This window comes from Salvia splendens, chromosome 13 (genome assembly GCF_004379255.2).
Source record: "Salvia splendens isolate huo1 chromosome 13, SspV2, whole genome shotgun sequence".
Taxonomy (NCBI): domain Eukaryota; kingdom Viridiplantae; phylum Streptophyta; class Magnoliopsida; order Lamiales; family Lamiaceae; genus Salvia; species Salvia splendens.
This window is the reverse complement of record NC_056044.1, coordinates 20,021,783-20,040,855: the sequence shown is the minus strand read 5'-3', so window position 1 is coordinate 20,040,855 and position 19,073 is coordinate 20,021,783. Positions and strand designations below refer to the sequence as shown.

The 19,073-nt window shown below is 40.1% G+C and overlaps 2 protein-coding genes across 8 annotated transcripts; both read right to left on the bottom strand.

Annotated features, from left to right (window-relative positions):
* Positions 1 to 10,725: 10,725 nt before the first annotated feature.
* LOC121763018 (E3 ubiquitin-protein ligase SIRP1-like) lies at positions 10,726 to 12,741 on the bottom strand. Of its 2 annotated transcripts, none has more exons than XM_042159062.1 (2): positions 12,555 to 12,741; positions 10,726 to 12,038 (listed from the first exon to the last, which is right to left on the bottom strand). In XM_042159062.1, the coding sequence occupies exon 2, from the start codon at positions 11,978 to 11,980 to the stop codon at positions 10,940 to 10,942; it is 1,041 nt and encodes a 346-aa protein (XP_042014996.1). In that variant the 5' UTR covers positions 11,981 to 12,038; positions 12,555 to 12,741; the 3' UTR covers positions 10,726 to 10,939. The 2 variants fall into 2 exon arrangements, with proteins under 2 accessions (XP_042014996.1, XP_042014997.1); XM_042159063.1 differs by lacking the exon at positions 12,555 to 12,741 and adding an exon at positions 12,259 to 12,523.
* Positions 12,742 to 13,847: 1,106 nt separating this feature from the next.
* On the bottom strand, positions 13,848 to 16,214 carry LOC121763035. Of its 6 annotated transcripts, none has more exons than XR_006042329.1 (5): positions 15,777 to 16,214; positions 15,381 to 15,690; positions 14,218 to 14,311; positions 13,987 to 14,086; positions 13,848 to 13,909 (listed from the first exon to the last, which is right to left on the bottom strand). XR_006042329.1 is itself a non-coding variant. In XM_042159087.1 (4 exons), exons 1-3 carry the CDS (start codon positions 16,064 to 16,066, stop codon positions 14,219 to 14,221), a joined length of 693 nt encoding a protein of 230 aa, XP_042015021.1. In that variant the 5' UTR covers positions 16,067 to 16,214; the 3' UTR covers positions 13,933 to 14,148; position 14,218. The 6 variants fall into 6 exon arrangements, 3 of the variants coding, with proteins under 3 accessions (XP_042015021.1, XP_042015020.1, XP_042015022.1); XR_006042331.1 differs by lacking the exon at positions 13,848 to 13,909 and adding an exon at positions 14,669 to 14,755 and having other exon boundaries at positions 13,933 to 14,086; XR_006042330.1 differs by lacking the exon at positions 13,848 to 13,909 and having other exon boundaries at positions 13,933 to 14,086; positions 14,218 to 14,755.
* Positions 16,215 to 19,073: the final 2,859 nt, after the last annotated feature.

Here is a 19,073-nt window from a genome sequence, read left to right as displayed (position 1 = left end):
CCGAACTAAAAACTGTAAATTTTCTAAAATTTAAACCGAACCCAAAACTGAAAACCGAACCGAATTTTATAAATTTTGTTTGAATTTGTTCGGATATTCGGATTTTTTCTCACCCCTTCGAACATCTAATGCATGGAATCAAACATTCTTCAATATCTAATGCATTTAAAAGCATCGAATGCATTAAATTAGACATAAATCAATATAATTTTTCAATCGACACACATTCCAAGGAAATGATTACCACACAGAAGAATAGGATTAGGCCATCCGCAATGGCGCCTAGCGCACCGCCTAGCCGAGCGTCGGCGCTATGCGGTCCATTGCAACCGCCCAGCCATTTTTGGAATTAAAAACCGCCTAGCACTCGTCGATTTCGCGGCACTAGGCGATGCGCTGGGCGATCCGCTCGGCGCTATTGCAGCGTCCGGATCGCCTAGCGCATCGCCTAGCCGATTTTTTTTTCAAAACACTATATATACGCGGTTTGCACGTTATTTTCATTCGCACCACTAGTTTTAACGAGTACTCTCTCTATCTTAATTTCTGTACAAGATCAACACCGAGAAATGGAGAACACCAACAAAGGTACTCCAGTGACGACCGGGTCTCAAACTCCCCCGGTACCCGTGGGAGGTGGATGGGGTCCGATGCCAGGGTACAACAACATGTACCCTTGGCAGGGGATGATACCCGGGATGGCAGCTGGGGGGAGTATGCCGGCGTGGCAGGGGGTACCGAGGATGCAGCCCGGCGTGCATATGATGCCGGGGTGGGCACCCGGGATGCAGATGATGCCTGGGGGGGACGACGATGCAGCCCCCGATGCAGGGGACGACAGGGTGGGTACCGGCAGTGCAACCCCCGACAGGGGGGTACCGGGGACGCAAGGGACATCGGGGGATGAAAACGTCTATCGCCCTAGTTTTGATTTTTCGACTGCTTCTTCGCACACTTCGACCCCAACGGAGACGCAGTTCACGCAATTTGAGACTTTCTCTTTGGAGGAGTTGGGGATTGATATGCTTGGTGTTCCGGAAACTCCCGTTCCCGCGGGGGGAGCAGTGCGGGGCGTCCCAAAGAAGAAGGGCAAGGGAAAGAAGAAGGGCGAGTCGTCGCAGCCGGGTGAGGATAGCCAGGTCCGGAGGAGGTGGACGGACGCTGAGAACGTCGCGTTGTGCAAGGCGTGGGTCAGTGTTTGCGATGATCCTCTCGTTTCGAACAACCAGAGGATCGTCAACTTATGGGGCAAGATAGCAGCAGCCTACCAGAAATTTTGCCCGGAGGGGAGGCCACGCAACGGGGAGGATTGCCGGAAGGGGTGGGACCGAATCAGGGCTCCCGTCTCCCGATTTTCGGGTTTGTATGCTAACACCCTCCGCATGCAGAGCAGTGGCCAAACGGAGGAAGACTGCAGGAGGATAGCGGAGAAAGCCATCCCCCAGCCCGGGTTGTATAAGGAGTTCACCTACTGGAACTGTTATCTTGTGTTGAACGACTCCGAGAAGTTCCGAGTAGGTGTCGACGCTGGCTGGCCGAAGAAGCAACGACGGAACTATACCGGTGATTATAGCGGCAGCAGCGGTGGTTCCCACGACCTCCCCGAGACGGCCCAGGAGGTCCCGACCCATCGCTCGTTCGCTGGCCGAACTCGCCCGGTTGGGCACAAGCGGGCTCAACGGGAGGTGAGGGGGGTCGCCGGGGGTTCCCAGGAGCTCCAGTCGGCATCCCCCCTTGGCCAATCCATAGCGAATCTCAAATTCTTCGCGCGTCAACAAATGCGCGCTCAGATGGTCAAGACGATGGCCGAATGGCGGGCGGCGGTGGATCCCGTGGAGAAGAGTTTGCTTCAAACATTGCTCATGAGCATGCAGGACGAGTTGGAGGCGGCACGGAGGAGACGACGACGGAGACGAGGAGTGAATTATTGTACTTTTTTTTTAATTATTGTAATTTTTAAAATTATTGTACTTTTTTTTAAATTATTGTACCTTTTAAAATTTTAATAGTATTATTAATGTTTCCCGTATATGTCTCGTAAATCAAATTCTGTATATTGTGTGATTGTTAATTATTTCATTTTTATATAATTGTTATTAGTGATGTGGCTAGGCTATGGCTGGGCTATTTGCTTGTTTTGATGATATGGCAGGAGGATTTTTAGTGCTGATGATGTGGCAGAAGGAGTTTGTGGCTAGGCTATGGCTGAGCTATTGTTGGGCTATTTCTATTGTGGATGGCCTTACAAAACAGATCTGCAGTCGGTATCTGAAATCAAAGAGATCTTACCAAGAAGAAAATGTCATCCGAAATCTGCGGGAAGAGAGTGACTGCTAATTTTAGAGAGCAATTCAGTCTATGGTAGATGACTGCTAATTTTAGAGAGCAATTCAGTATATGGCAGACAACACCAGCTGATTCAGCGGTAAAGATTTAGTTTTGAAGGAGAAGGGGAAATCAGAGAGAAAGGGAAAAAGAAATTGAAAATTCGCTTCTTTTTGCACGCATTATATATTTAAGCGCAGGCTGGTCAAGTAGACTCTCTACGTTGGTCGTGGTGAATCTCTAGACCTAGCCTCGTGCCGTTGGATGTGCAATCCAAGCGTTTTCAAAACCTTAACCCACTTCTACTAGCTAGTATACGGGAGTAAGGATCGATTCCACAGAGATAGAGGGCTATCGGGATTTGTTTGTGTGAACCTGATGTTCTGGAAAAGGTTGGCTGCTGCCACACAACTATTGAGTATGTTAAGTTTAACTACTTGATTGGAATGTAAAACTAGTGGCTGGACTTAGGAGACGAAAATGAATGGTAATTAATTGACAAACTAGACTACGGAGGTACGGAAAGAAAATAAAATATAAAAATATTTTAATCATTTTAATAAAACATGTAATGACAAAAACAATTAAACCTAAGCTACTTTTCAGATTTTGTTGCGATTTTCTACTTCATATTCCTCATCTATTTACATAAAACAGAGCTTAAAAACACCATGGATGAACTAAATTGCGAGAAAACAAAGCATGATAAAAAAATATACGGAAACACGAAATGGAAAACGTAAATCTACGCTAACTGGCGAACAGGAAATCACGTAAACAGCTTGGATCAGAACATCTAAGCTAACAATTGCGAAAAGCATCCAACTAGGGTAAATAAGAGGCAACAACACGAGATCTAACTAAAACTTCCATAATGTAAGAATTTAAACAATATCCAACAGTGGAAACACGAGATACAACTTCGAAACAATGAGATTTAATCAAAGCATCAAATACGAAAGAGTTTCTAAAGCTAAGATGCTCAAACACTTCAAAACACTTTTGAAACTAAATTTTGCAAGAACTGAAAATAAACAATGGTATCTTCAACAAGCTAACTAAGAACTGCTGGAACAAGTTGGAATTAAGCTAAACTAAGGAAAATGTGGAGCAAAATAAATCTAAACTAAGAGAGTGGTGGCGTTAAGCCCCCAAGAGAGCTTTCTAACAAAACTAAACTAAGAAGATAGTAGCGTTAAACGCTACTTCTTCTTCGGTAAGTCCCTCTATTTATAAGGAGGCGTGGCCCAAATCCCTAGGGTTACATCCTTCAATAATTTGACATTTCTGCCCTTAAGAATTTCTAAAGCAGCCTCCTGACTCCGCGGTGTAGTCTACTGACCAGTTTGCACACTTTTTGTTGCTTTTTCACTCGAATTCCTTCTGATCCATTTCCTTCTGACTTGTACCTTATCATGCACACTTCAGCAACTAATTTTCGCATATTATCTGTTTAAACACGATAAATTGGCCAATAACCAAGGCACAAAATGAGACTCATCAGAAATCTTACAGAAATGCCGTCCAAAATCTTCCAAGAAGAGAGACGGCCGATTTTGGAGAGGAATTAAGTCTTGGTAGACGGCGGCAGCTAATTCCTTTGGTGAAGATTTAGTAGTGACTAGTGAAGGAGAAGAGGGAAAACCAGAGAGAAAGGAAAAAAGACATTGCAGTTATTTTGGGTTGGGAACTCACGGCTTTCAAACAGATTGGTTTTGTTTTACTTGATAGATATTTCATCGAGGAGAAGATCGAGGTTGGTATTGTGAAATAACCTTTCATGCACCTAGAAAATCAATTGACCCACATTTTTACTAAAACGGTGTACTCCAAGAGGTATAACGATGTGTTGCACAAATTAAGTATCGATGATCTCATTGTAATACAACATTTATTAGAAGATATGGAAGCAAATGTTTTAGAAACAAATAACAATTGATATAATCTAGAAATATATTTAGATTTCTTTTCACCCTATAAAAGGGATTATTTTGTTTGATATGAAAATCAATACAAATAAAAGTTCTCAAAACTAATATACAACAAAAAAAATTAAAAAGTAAAAAATATGTCCTTTGCCTCCCTTACCGTGGTAGTCTCCTGGAGGAGTCCAACTTTTAAAACAAACACGAATTGTGACTAGAACTCTTGAAAAGTGTAAAAGAAGATATAAACTTCACAATACCATGATGAACTTTCTATATAAAGGAATTTTTCATCATGATAAAGTGGATGACTTGCACCAACCTTTTGAAAAAAAGCTTCGAAATGTCGAAGAGGTTTTCCACTTACTGTGCAAAAGGAAAGAAGTTAGGAAAGTCATTTTGAAGAGGTTGATAGGAAGAGGAAGCTACCAGACTAATAGGAAGAGGAAGTGTAATAAGCCAGATTTAGAAGAGTATGAGTCAACTTTTTTAAATTTATTGGAATGAGACAATTGATTGAAAACGTATGTACGATATTTGTTAAATAAAATAAAAATATTTTTTTTAGAGCGATGTGTAATTTTTTAATTTTTGTCCAAACTTAGCCCTTACAAAAATCCCACAAATTAGTCCTCCTAATTTGTGTTTTTCGAGGGCAAGAGATCGTTGTCGACATATAAGATATCACGGTATTGAGATTATAGCTATCAAAATGCCAATGAAGATTGGGTTCTTACTTATTAGGGATTGCGGAGCCGCAAAGAAGCAGAAGAAAGATCATGTGCGTCTATCGGTTGCCAAATTTTGCTCAAATGTGCTCCATTAGATCATCTTGGAGTTGGGCGTGGGCGGTAGAATCACGTGTCCTTGCCCGAATAGACAACCGATCTTGCAAAGACGGATGCACTCAACTGTGAGGCGGACTACTTGCGGTAGAGCTTCCGGGGGTTTCTGGGTCGAACCAATTTTCCGCACCGGGTCCTTCGTCGGCGACAATCATCTTGTGCAAGATTATGCACGTATACATGATGTCGACCATACTCTCCATGAACCACGTACGAGCCGGGGCTTTGATAATGTTGAAGCGCGCTTGGAGAACCCCGAACGCCCTCTCCACATCCTTGCGAGCAGCCTCCTGCTTCTGCTCAAAAAGAGCTTGCTTTTCGTTCACCGGCCTGTTGAACGTCTTCACGAAGGTTGGCCACTTCGGGTAGATGCCGTCGGCAAGATAGTACTCCATTTTATAGCGACGGTTGTTAGCGATGAAGTTGATGGCCGGCGCTTTACCATCCAAAACTTCGGCGAAGAGGTCGGATTGGTTGAGCACGTTGACGTCGTTATTCGATCCGGGGACCCCGAAGTACGCATGTCAAATCCATAGCCGGTAGTCAGCAACGGCCTTAAGTATAACGGTGGGGTGGGTGCCTTTGTGGCCGCTCGTGTATGACCCCCTCCACGCCACAAGGTAATTCTTCCATTGCCAATGCATGCAATCGACGCTGCCAAGCATCCCGGGGAATCCGTGCACTTCTTCGTGAAGGTGGAGCAGAAACTGACAATCTGCCGTGCTTGGCTTCCGGAGAAATTCGTCGGTGAAGGCTGCCCGGACGCCTTTGCAGAATTGCATCAAGCACATTCTCCTAGTGCTCTCTCCAATGTGGAGGTATTCGTCGAACAAATCCGTTGGTTGTCCAGTCGCAAGCTGATGGATTGCTGCAGTATATTTCTGCAGCGTCGTGTAGCTGGGACGGCCGACGGCGTCGAACCCTTCTTGGAAGAACTCTTCTCGGGCTGCCAATATATTTGCGATGTGGAGAAATAACGGTCGCTGCATGCGGAAACGGCGATGGAAGTAGGTATCTCCCCATACCGGGTTATCACAGAAGTAGTCATGTACTAACCTTGCGGCGGCTTCCCCCCGGTTACGATGGATGTAAGTCCGGGATCGTCTTTGCGGCGCGCGGCTTCCTCCGCCTTCTTCAAGTGATTCTTCCATTATTCGACGCATTTGCTCAAATGGATCCATGAATGGATTAATTTTGGTAGAAGAATAAAAGAGATGATTTGAGATGAAAATTGGAGAAGAAAGATAGATGATTTGAGAAGAATAGATGTGTGTTTATGTGTGTGAAAGAGGAGTATTTATAGAATAAAAAAATTTAATTTTTTTTTTTGAAAATTACCGTTGAATGGTCATATTACCGTTTTTAATTTTTTAATTTTTTTTATTATATTCGAATTTTTTTAAAAAAATGATTTATTGCTTCAGCGTGACGACGAGGCGCCCGCGGGACGCGTTGCTTGACTAGAGCAGTGGCTAGGTTGTGGAAGGGCTAGATGATGTGGCAGGGAGAGTTTATAGCTGGGCTATTGCTATTCCAAAGCTATTGTAGAAGCTCTAATAATTTTCCACTTTAATTCTCACACGATTTTTAAAAACTATAAAGGAAAGTGGGTTGAAAAAGTTATTGAAACGTGGATCTCATTTTTATATATTAATTTTATAATAAAATGTTACTAGAATGAGTTAGTGAAATGTTGAGTCTACTTACTATTTATAGAAAAAAGTGAAAGTGGACAATTAATTGAAGACCGATGAAAATGATAAAAGTGGACAATTATTGAGGGACGGAGAGAGTAAGAGCATCCCCATCTGGGCCCAGATCTACTTTTATTCATTTTTTACTTCCTGTTCTTCCCCAAGAACACAACACCCACATCCATGCTCTTCCGCAAGGACATGCTCAAAGGTCTCACCATTCCATTATTCAATTTAAATAAAAAAACTTTTCCACAATATTAAAATGCATTAAAAATACCCTGAATACTATTACAAATTACTAAAAAATTAAAAATTACATAATTAAAATCTTTAAAATAAAAATTACATAATTAAAGTCCTAAAAATTATAAATTATATAATTTAAATCCTAAAAATTAAAAATTACATAATTAAATTCATAAAACTAAAAAAACTCACTACTCGTGGCCGAATTTCGCCCAAATGTGTTTGATTAGGTCTTCTTGTGGTTCAATGTGGGTTCTGGTATCGCACATTGTGTGTCTTGTTTCGATCCTCTCGCGCACCGTCGTATGCACACCTCGGCATGGGGGAGACCTCGCGGTTGAGCTTCCGGCTTCATCCTCGTCGTAAAAGTTAGCCGCCATCGGTGCTTCGTTAGCTATAATCATGTTGTGCAAGATAATACATGTGTACATGATGTCGGTAATATTCTTAACGTACCACAGCCGATACGGGGCTTTCACAATGTTGAATCGGCCTTGAAGGGTCCCAAAAGCTCTTTCGACGTCTTTCCGAGCAGGCTCTTGGCTCTGCGAATAAAGAACCCGTCTCGGATCTTGCCGATTGCTGAGCGTCTTCACGAAAGCCGACCACCTTGGGTAGATACCATCGGCGAGATAGTAACCCATGTGGTATAAATTTCTGTTGATGGTGAAGTCGATCACTGGTGCTACACCATTCAAAACATCAATGAAGAGTGGTGAAGAATAGAGCACGTTCAAGTCATTGTTGGATCCGGCAACACCGAAATATGCATGCCAAATCCATAGGCGGTAGTCGGCGACCGCTTCAAGGAAAAGCGTTGGGCCGCCGCCTTTGTTGCCGCTTAAGTGTTGCCCCCTCCAAGCATTCGGGCAATTCTTCCACTTCCAATGCATGCAGTCAATGTTGTCAAGCATACCGGGAAAACCATAGACTGTTTCGTGAAGATGAAGCAACCGTTGACAATCTTCGGTGGTGGGTGCCCGAAGGAATTACTCACAGAAAGCAGAACGAAAGTCGTCGCAAAAATTTTTGAGGCATAAGATTCCAGTTGACTCACCCACATGCAAATACTCGTCGAAGAGGTCAGCCGTTTGCCCAGTAGCAAGTTGTCGGAGGGCACAAGTACACTTTTGCGATGCTGAGAGACTTTACCGACCGATTGCGTCTCTACGTGATTGAAAGTATTCAACACGGGCGGACAATGTGTTGAAAATACTCATAATTTTGACATGCGAAAACGGCGCCGGAAGTAATCTTCCGGAAACCACGACTGGTCGGAAAAATAGTCAGCAACGAGCCTTTCGTGGGCTCCCTCTCGGTCACGCGGGATGTAGCGCCGATTTGATCTAGTTGGTCAAGGAGGAGGGGCTGGGGTAGCGGTGGCGACATAGGCTTCAATGGCGACACGATATTGGTCATCGTATTCTTGTTCTTCGTGTTTCGCTTCCGCAATGATATCGTTGAAATCCATTTTTTTTAATTTAGAGAGGGTTTGAGTGAGAGAGGAAGATGTAGATAGGTTGTATGAAAAAATATGAATGAGAGATAATTTGATGTGATAAATGGATGATGAATGTGTGTATTTATAGATGATTTTGGGATTAAAATTTTTTTTAAAAAAATCAAAAAAACAGTAATAAAATGGTTATATTTTTTGTAATCCGAAAATATTTTTTTTTATTTTTGGTATTATTTTCAATTTTTTTTTAAAAAATATATATAGAGAAAATCCGGCTAAGTCGTTGGCAAATAGAAACGGGCCACGTCACCCTGCTCAGAGGCACGGACTTGCTCGATGCATCGAGCAGCGCCGTGCCGTCGGCAAGAGTACGGCGGCGGACATGGGGGTGCCGGGCCAATGGCACGGACGCCGTCCTCCGCATCGAGCACCAATGCGGATCCTCTAATAAAATCAAATGACATTATATTCTCGAAGATATTGGTCTCTTTATCAATGGATGCTAATCGGTCCTCCTTAGCAGTTTGTTGGTAGTGTGAATGGGCACATCAATTAAAAAACACATGTTATTACGTGGGTTCTATTTTCAAGTTTCATTTTTCGTCCATGCAAAAATAAAAGGAAAAAAGGGGACGGAAAGAGTATTACTCATAAATCCACGCCCCTTGGCCTAGCGGTAAAGGATGCTGGATACCGCGTCCATCCTGGAGGTCTCGAGTTCGAACCCTGGGTGGCGTAATTTCTTTCCTCCTTGTTGTATTACTCGGTCTCGAGTTCGAACCCTGGGTGGCGTAATTTCTTTCCTCCTTGTTGTATTACTCATAAAATCGGATATCGAGTTGTAGGAGTTGATTTGTAATTTCCTCACATGTACTGTTCATACCAATTGAGGAAGAATTGAAATCTCGCCATATATATAAGATTTGTTTGTGCATTGAAAAGTGCACCAAGAAATGGACTTGGTTTTACACATTTGTCTCACTTTTTCACCTTTTCACCTTTCCACTTTGAGGGATAAATTTGTCAATCCATAATTCTATTAGGTCAAAGTCTTTATTTTGGGTAATATTTAGCCAATTCTAGGATACTAAACAATGGGGAAAAGAATTATATATATGGCTAATTATAGCTCAATTCCTGAAAAATTTAATTCTTCCAATTGTTAGAAATTGAAATCTCCTGAATCATAATTGTGCACAGTATAGCCAACTTAAATTGTGATTGTATGTCATACTTGTGAAATTTAGCTATATATATAATATGATATACTCGTGTCCATAAAATTTGTCACATTTCACTTTTTACCATCTTTGATAACGGATCTCACATTCCATTAATTCATTCTCGTACCCAATCATATAAAATTGGATATCGAGTATCCAATACCCTAGGGGTATCAGGTTAGGTACGAGTATACCCATTACCCAACATCCGTATTCCCACCCCTACCTATAGTTGAGTCATTTTATTTTTGACAAAAATCAACACACTTAATTACTCTTATTTTATTATCTCTCATTTAGAACTATTTCTTTCGTCCCACAAGAGTATGCACTATTTCATTTTTAACACGTCTCACAAGAGTATGCAATTTCTAATTTTGAAACTCATTTTTCTCTCTAATAAGGTGGGACTCATTCTCCACTATTAATATTTAATTACATTTTATATACTTTAATTTCCTTTTTAACTCATTACACACTCACTAAACACTACTTAATCAATTCAAATGTAAATCATCGTTATCAATAACTATGTGCCCATATGACAAGCAGCCTTCATGATGGCTAGTGGTGTTCTATGTTGGAGTCCACGATCAAGTCTCCAAGGCCAACTCGAGCAGAAGCCACAGACGTCGGCAATCCTATTCTAGACGGAACAGACCGTGTCATGCTCAGTGGCGAAACAGCTGCACGAGTTCTCACCCAGAGCTTGCAGTTCGTACCATGCCCAAGATCTGCAGAACCCACAATTGACTACGCTCGAAAGCCTTGCATCGTGCTAAAACGGAAGGGCTCTGCAACTCGGTGATGCTGCCATCGCCCTTCACCGAATTGGATCCTCATCCATCTTAAAGATCGTCACTGTCAAGTGAAGATGATAATGAATTCAACACACCTTTTATAGTTTTTGCTGGAACATGCATCTTAAGCAGTTTGTTTAGTTCTTTTTTCCTTTTTAAACACACAATATCTATTGCAAACTCTCTCTATTTTCAAGCACACTTGTTTTTTTCTTTGCCTGAACAAGATTTATTGCATATTCTCAGACATAAATTGCCAGGAGATGAAACATTCAACACTCAAACCAGTGACAGCAACTATACAAATAATACAGAAAACCCACAGCAGTTCTTAGCAAGCTGGTCGAAAACACAAGTCACTTTTTTTTTCTAATTATTGCCTCCGAATTTGCACATATATACGTTTGCCAGAGATCATATCAATTCTCATCCCGGTGGTGTGAAGTGCTTGGGTTGGCATTTGAAGTATTGGAGGATGAAAACAAGCTGCTGAAGGGCCACGGAAGAGGAACCGAGAACTGTCTCCCTCTTTCGTTTCTATCACCATTGTCCGTCTGTCCACTGCTGCTCTCGTTTATTGACCCCTCAGAGTCGAGCTCCGACTCTTCACAAGGTAATTGATGCCTGCAGATGGGGCAAGAGCTATGAAGCTCAAGCCATGGAAGGATACACTTACTGTGGAACTTATGCTTGCAAGGCATCTCCTTAACTTCGTCACCAATCTCACACTCATCCAAACAAACGGAGCACTGCAGAGTGTCCTCGATTTTCACTGTCCGTAGAGCTTCAACTGCCTCCTTGCGAGCTGGAGGTGTCCCATACCTGTTTGGATCATTCTCCGACAAATGCTGCAGCAACAAGTCGAGCCCTGGTCCAATGAAATAATCTCCAAGGGAGCCAATAGGAGCACGACTTATGGACTCATTTCCCGATCCCTGAACAATGATGGTCTGGTTAAAGGGATTTATGAGAATCATAGGCTCATTATCTCCAGCTGTATTAGTCCCTTGATCAGTCTCTGGCTCAGATAGTATCCCAGCCTGCATGCCTTGGAGGAGCTGCAGAATCGCGGCTGAGCTCCTCCTCCTCCTCGCTATCTCCAGTTCACGGTCAAGCTCCTCCTCCCCATGATGGTGGTGCCTTCCAAACTCATCATCATTGTCGTTGTCATTTTCATTTTCATTGTCACTCTCCTCAAACCCCATGCGCCTCATACGGCGCCTACGCCGTTGGTTGCCCATCATACCTAGTAGGATTGGCGCCCAGAGGGAGAGGGCGCGATCCGAATCCGACCCTCCAAGTTGAAGATCAGTAGGAGGGCTATCATTTTCTTGAGAGGCCATTTCCTCAACAAAGCCACTTTGGCAGATGGGGCATTTTATTGAATCAATCTCCAAGGTTGGATTCACATTCTGTGAACACATATGGCACCAATATCTTGGTGCCTCAACTTCCTCCATTCTTGATGCACCAAGACTTGATTATTTTTTATTTATCAATTGCTAAATTGATTTTTACCTGTTCACAACAACACCATCAAATCATTCAAATCTCCAACTTCAACAAATGCATAAAGTTTAAAGTCAACAACACAACAAAACCCCTAAGCTAAAGAATCAGAGAAACAATAAGCAGATCAAAGATTGGATTTTTATGGTCAACAAGGATAAATCTACATATCTACACACACATATATGAACAGAAAACAAAGAAGATGCAAACAACAGCCTAATCTTACCCTTTTTAAAGCCAGAAAACACAGGAATCGTTGCAATTCCACAGAATTAGGCAGATCCAAACAGAAGGAAATGATGGTAGATGGTAAGAAAATAGGATATTTAATCAAGTCGGCTACGGCTTAATGAGTCAACAAACTAGAAAAAATATGCATTCAAACAAAAAGAATCGAGAAGGTTCAAGAAAAAAGCGTGTTTTAATAGGATTAAGCCAGCATCAAGACATTAATAATAATTAAAAAAAAGGAAGTCAATCAAAACCCAAGAATCATTAAAAAAGAGAGATAGAGATAAATACCAGGAACAAGAAAAAGAATGAACTTTTGTTGTTGTTTGATGCTCTCTCCTCTCCTTTGTTGTAAGTAGTAATATCAAAATTGGTTTGGTTTGGTATGATATGAAAATGGTAGAGAGGAAGAATGTTTCTGGGTTCAGAAATGATATTAGGAATGAATATTGTCCTCCATCCGCGTGTTTGCGTTTCGGTGTTGGAATCTTATGTACGAAACCATGGCCCACTCTTCTTCCACCACCATTTATTTCTTTTATTTATTGTATCCCTTCAACAATTATTTCATTTTTTTTACTCCAAATGCTCAACTAAATTGATTTATGTTATGACGTGGAATTTCTAAATACTAAAGTGATTAAATGTGAGTTCTACATGTAGTCCAATAAAGAGGCGACTCATCCAAGAATCAATCAACTTGTAATTCATTTTGTATAAGTATTACTATAAGTCTTTTTTAAGAATTTATATAATTCATTTATACTTTTTTATTATGAATTTTCTCATCTCCATAGGCATACACGTTTGCGACGCGGTGGATTTATTATAACATTGACCTTAAATCCATAAATAATAAATATGCATCTGACAGTTCGATGCACTTTAATTCAAATCGATTTATGGTTTGGTCCAATTTGTACGAGAAAATTAGTTTAATATTTAGGGTTAATTTAAACCGGATAAATTGATTGGTCCGGTTGTGAATTATTTACCGATTCATCTTAGTAGTTGAATCATGAACTAATAGTTTTATTGTTTTATTCGCAGGTTTGATTTTTAAAACACTGACTTAAACCAAACTAAGGAAAAGAAAAGGAGCAATCATTTTGTATTTGCTGCAATGATCAATATATGAGAGAAAAGTTGAGTGATGAGAAGTGATGAGAAGCTGGCCACTTCTTGTTCATCCTAAAATACATGGTGACGCTGTGTCCCACAACCAATCAATTGCCATTAATCGATTTCTCCTTTCTCTCTCTCAATAACGAAAATATTTTGACGAGTAAATCTCAATGTGTGATGTCCACAAAAAGATAGTTAGTGATATATTTGAGATCAAGTTTAAAGATTAATGTACAAAGTGCGCGTCTTTTTTACTCACTTTTACAGTAAAAAGTTCATAATTTTATGTGTGGGAATTGATTTAGTGAAATATTTGAAACCAAAGATCTCGAATCCAGTGAAACCTAACACACTCATAATATTTGTTATGATGCGACACTTTCTACACTAATCAAATACTCATTTTATTAAAATCTTGGTATAATCATTATGTTTCAAAATTATTACTATTTTTGTTTATTTATCATTTAATAGTTGCAGGCCTTCCTTTCATCGAAAAAGAACAATGTGAGAATGTGGTCCTGGTCATATGGCAGCACATTACTAAAAAAAGAAAAATATTGCCATGCATAGAAAAAAACATATACACTACACTTACCCCTCTTTAATTGAATGAAAAAATAAAAAAATATGAGGATGGAATGAACGGAGAAAGTAACCATCACCATTATTTCTAACCATCTCAAGCATTTCTCATCCTGAAATATTGATCACCACACCCATTAGTAAACAATACTCTGATTCATCAAAGAGCAGCAATCTGAAACAAGTGATGCATGATAAGGATGGAGGCTCAAGAAAAGAGTTTGCAAGTACTGACGTAACTCACATTATCTTAACATGAAAACATCAGAACTTTTGTATGAATGCAGCTGAGAAGTTCCAGCAGAGTCTCCTACAGATGAGTCGCCGTTTTGAATAGCCTGCCATAACAAAAATAAGCTTCGTTCTGTACCATTATGTTTGTAACGGAGCTGCATTGTCTCCAGCTCCTGATCTAGTGAAGCAAGCAGCTTAAGCTGATGGGAAAACTATATTGCTGCTAGTATATCGTGTCTCACATCTCAATCTCGAACCAACAGTATACTTTAAGAGGAATGAGAACGAATTATTGTATAATGGTGGTGGAGAATGAAGTGATTCTGGAAATTCTAGTCACCCATTTATCTCTTACTCCTATTCCCTCTTCCCAAACCCCCACACCCAGGCATCCTCTTAGACACTATAAACACAAATTAAACTACTTCAGACTACATAGACTTGTAAATGTCAAAGATCACCATGCTGAGTCCACGGACTAAGGTTTATGTTCTGCATCTCATTCATAAGAAAAATGTCTTCATGCTTAGAAGAGAATCACATCATCTCTGCAATGACAAAATACATCATAGTTGGCAAATACTCAATTTCAGTCATCCAGTTTGGCCCTCATAAATATTTGTACACTAGTTATTAACAGATCCAGTCCCGGTTTAACATTAAGTTCTGACTCTTTGCTTGTTTTTCGAATGAGTTGCACAATGCACGGAAGCTAAAACAACGTAAGAATCCAAACTTATAAATCAAACAGTCAATAATAATGCAGAGCAGGAGCCAACATCATAACATCTTCCATTTCATGCAAATGTCAAGGGATGATCTCCATTACAACTTGTAAGATTTTGAATGCTAACGATCATTTTACCCTTATAATCAAATACAAACACAAAATTTATGAGCAATCAAACACCAAATCATAGCAACACTTCATATTTGGATACATATATATTGCACAAAAGAATAAGCAGCACAACACAAGATAAACTGCTAAGTGTCAGTTTGTGAATTTAAGGAGCTTAGCAACTCAATATTTGGACTGCTCTGCTCTCCAAATGTCTTCCCTATCTTAATTTTTGTTTGTAGCTCTAACAAATCCATCTCACTATATAATTTATGAATAAAATGTGAAAAACATAGAAGAATGAATAATGGTTTGAAGAGGAAGGAGCATACCCCATATCGAGAGGAGTCATCCCTGGCGCGATCTCCAAAAAGAGGCAGGAAATTAGCAGGATCATACGCATCGTCAATCACATCGTAGGGATGTCGAACAACATGAGTAGCCGAGTTGAGGCAATTAAATCTCAAATCGGAATCCGCATCTCTGGCGGCTGAGCCGTCCACGCTAGAAACGCCCTGCCTGTAAATCTGAATCCATAAGAAGGATGATAACAACCTCACTGAAACTCCGGCGATCTGCACAACCAGAGTCAGCTTCACCGCGTAGGCAGCTAAGGTTCCGTACACACCAGAAGGAAAATGGCTGCATCGTCAATTTGCTTACAATTATTTTATCAGAAGCAGTAACTATATATATAGAGATTAGAGAGAGAGAGAGAAGAGAATTACCAGATTTGGTGAGAGAAAAGGAAGAACCAGGAGAGGTCGAGGAAGAAGGAGCAGAAGAGGAGGAAGGCGTAGGTGCGAGCGAGGCTCTGATTGCTGCTCTCGACGGCGACGAGGCCGAAGAGAGAAACCCCTAAATGGAGGATGAGGACGCCATTGTAGAGAGGGGAGAGCGATCCGAGGAGAGAGCAGCCAATCTGAGCGTAGATGAGGAAGAGGGCTAAGCGATGGAGCTTGTCGTAGTTGGAAATCCAGCGGCGAGATCCTAATCCACAACAACAACGCATCGGCATCGTCTCATCAATTAGTGATCGATCAATGGAGAAAGGAATAAGCAGGCGCCGACGCCATTGCTGAGGTGCTTAGATTGCATTCGCCACTGCCTATTTGGATACTCTCTTCCACTTTTGCCCACGTCACCCATTTTACTCACGGATCCAAATTTAATTCGATTATATCAAATACATTAATTTTGATAATCATAGATACGATACAAGACTGGTCGACCCATCGAATGTCCTACTACTAAATTTATAGAATTAAAATGTTTATTTTGAACAAGATAAAATTTTAACTTAATTAAGTGCAACAATTATATATTCTTCCACTTTGTGCTATAATTGATTCAACACTATTTTCATAAAATAAACACATGATAAAATAAAACACTCACTTTAAGTTGATCATTCCTTTTTACTCACTATATTTATGCAGTTTTGTACTACTCCCTCCGTTCTCTATTAATTGTCTACTTTTGTCATTTTCGTTCATCCTCCGTTAATTGTTCACTCTCACTTTTTATCATACATGGTAAGTAGTTCACGCATTCCACTAACTCATTTCACTCACATTTTATTATAAAACTAATATATAAAAGTGGGACCTAAATTCCACTAACTTTTAACTCACTTTCCTTCACATTTCTTAAAATCTGTGCCGAGATCAAAATGGACAATTATTAGGGTATGAAAGAAGTATAAGTTAATATGAAAGAATAAAATAAAGATTATGATATTTTTATTTTAAAAAATATATTAATTAGAGTGAAACACCAAAAAATATATCATTACGATTTAAGAACGAGACAGATGGAGTAAATAAATACCCAAAATAAAATCTAAAAAAATCATCCAATTTATATTTAGTATATATACACTTTTAAATTTTATAAGTATAATATAATACTAATATGAGGAATGACATGCTACATACTTTATGTGAGCATCACTCTCGTTTAGCGCACGTTTATTATTATTCGTTTCGATTTATATATTTAGTTTGATTTCAATATATTAAAAAATGTTATTGCAATTTTTAATTTTACAAAATTTATAAAATCAAAGCTTGATTTGTTATTTTATTAATTTAATTGAAATTAAAAATTGCAATAACATTTTTTTAATATATTAGAATCTAACTAAATATATAAATCGAAACAAATAATACTAAACGTGCGTCAAACGAGAATGGTGATCATAGCATATAATTCCTTGTACGAGGAATTCAAAATTTAAGTTTACTATAAAGGCTCCGTTAGGTGGGAATCGGAGCATTTTAAATCATGTTAAAATTCAACAAAAAGTATTTATGTTTCATTTTTTTTAGTTTACAAATCTTGAATAATATGTCAAGATCAATCAAATGATATGTTGAATATTTCAATCAAACATCAATCTTATCTAGCGCCATGCATTTTAAAGTTTATATACTAGTAGTATACTAGTATTTAATCATATTTGAGTTAAGTAAATATTTCGAAATTGTTTCGATTAAATATTCTACAATCTAAAAACTTTACTGGTAATTTTTCTCATTATGCATAGGAGAGATGACGCAGATTATCAGCATTAAAAAAGAGTACAAGTGAACAGTGCAAGGCACATATAGTATAAGTGCCCGATTATCAAGTTGTTTGGCCATTTCTTCAACCTGAAGATACCGTAACCTGAAAAAGCTCATCATAAAAGCCTACTTAATTGCAGACACTACAATAAATAGCAAGGTACATAAAATGAATAATTTTTTCAAGTATATGATATCACTGTCTAGATAAAATGATTGGCTTTAGAGATGCCTGGAAGCAATAAGAAAAGAAATATTTAGTCCAGATAAAAGTAATAGTATGTGATGCCTAAAGCAAATAAGAATTAACCATAGTCCGTCAAAATCAAATAGATTTTGGACGAATCCATCGGACGAATACAGTTTTGGGGGATTTTGCCATTTTAGGCCATCCACCACGCTGTCACTAAACCGTCCCTTAAATTACTATTCGCGGGCCTCACTGTACTTTTTTACTGCATCCCTTAATTAAAGGACGTAACCTGTAACCCTCCGTCCCTTATCCGTCCCTTAAATTACTATTCATTCAATTTCATTTTTTAATTTTTTTTCCAACATATTCAATTAATAAAAAACACACTTTATTAAAAATAAAATAACATTACAACATAAAATTCAAAAAAAATTAAAAAAAACATAATTAAAAATCCTAAAAAAATTAAAAATACATAATTTAATTTCATCCCCCAAAGTTTGCCCAAATGTGCTCCATTAGATAATCTTGGAGTTGGGCGTGAGCAGTAGAGTCACGTGTCCTTGCCCGAATAGACAACCGTTCTTGAATAGACGGATGCACTCCACTTCGAGGCGGACTACTTGCTGTTGAGCTTCCGGTGGCTTCAGGGTCGAACCAATTTCCCGCCCCGGGTCCTTCGTCTTGGACAATCATGTTGTGCAAGATTATGCACGTATACATGAGGTCGACCATGTTCTCCATGAACCGCGTACGAGCCGTGGCTTTGATAATGTTGAAGCGCGCTTGGAGAACCCCGAACGCCCGCTCCACATCCTTCCGAGCAGCCTCCTGCTTCTGCGCAAAAAGCGTCTGCTTTGCGTTCACAGGCCTAGTGCACGTCTTCACGAAGGTTGGCCACTTCGAGTAGATGTCGTCGGATTGTTAGCGGTGAAGTTGATGGCCGACGCTTTACCATCCAAAACTTCGGCGAAGAGGTCGGATTGGTGGAGTACGTTTATGTCGTTGTTCGAGCCGGGGACCCCGAAGTACGCATGCCAGATCCATAGCCGGTAGTCGGTGACGGCCTCGAGTATAACGGTAGGGTGGGTGCCTTTGTGGCCGCTCGTGTACGACCCCCTCCACGCCACCGGGCAATTCTTCCATTGCCAGTGCATGCAATCGACGCTGCCAAGCATCCCGGGGAATTCATGCACTTCTTCGTGAAGGCGGAGCAGGAACTGGCAATCTGTCGTGCTTGGCTTCCGGAGAAATTCATCCGTGAA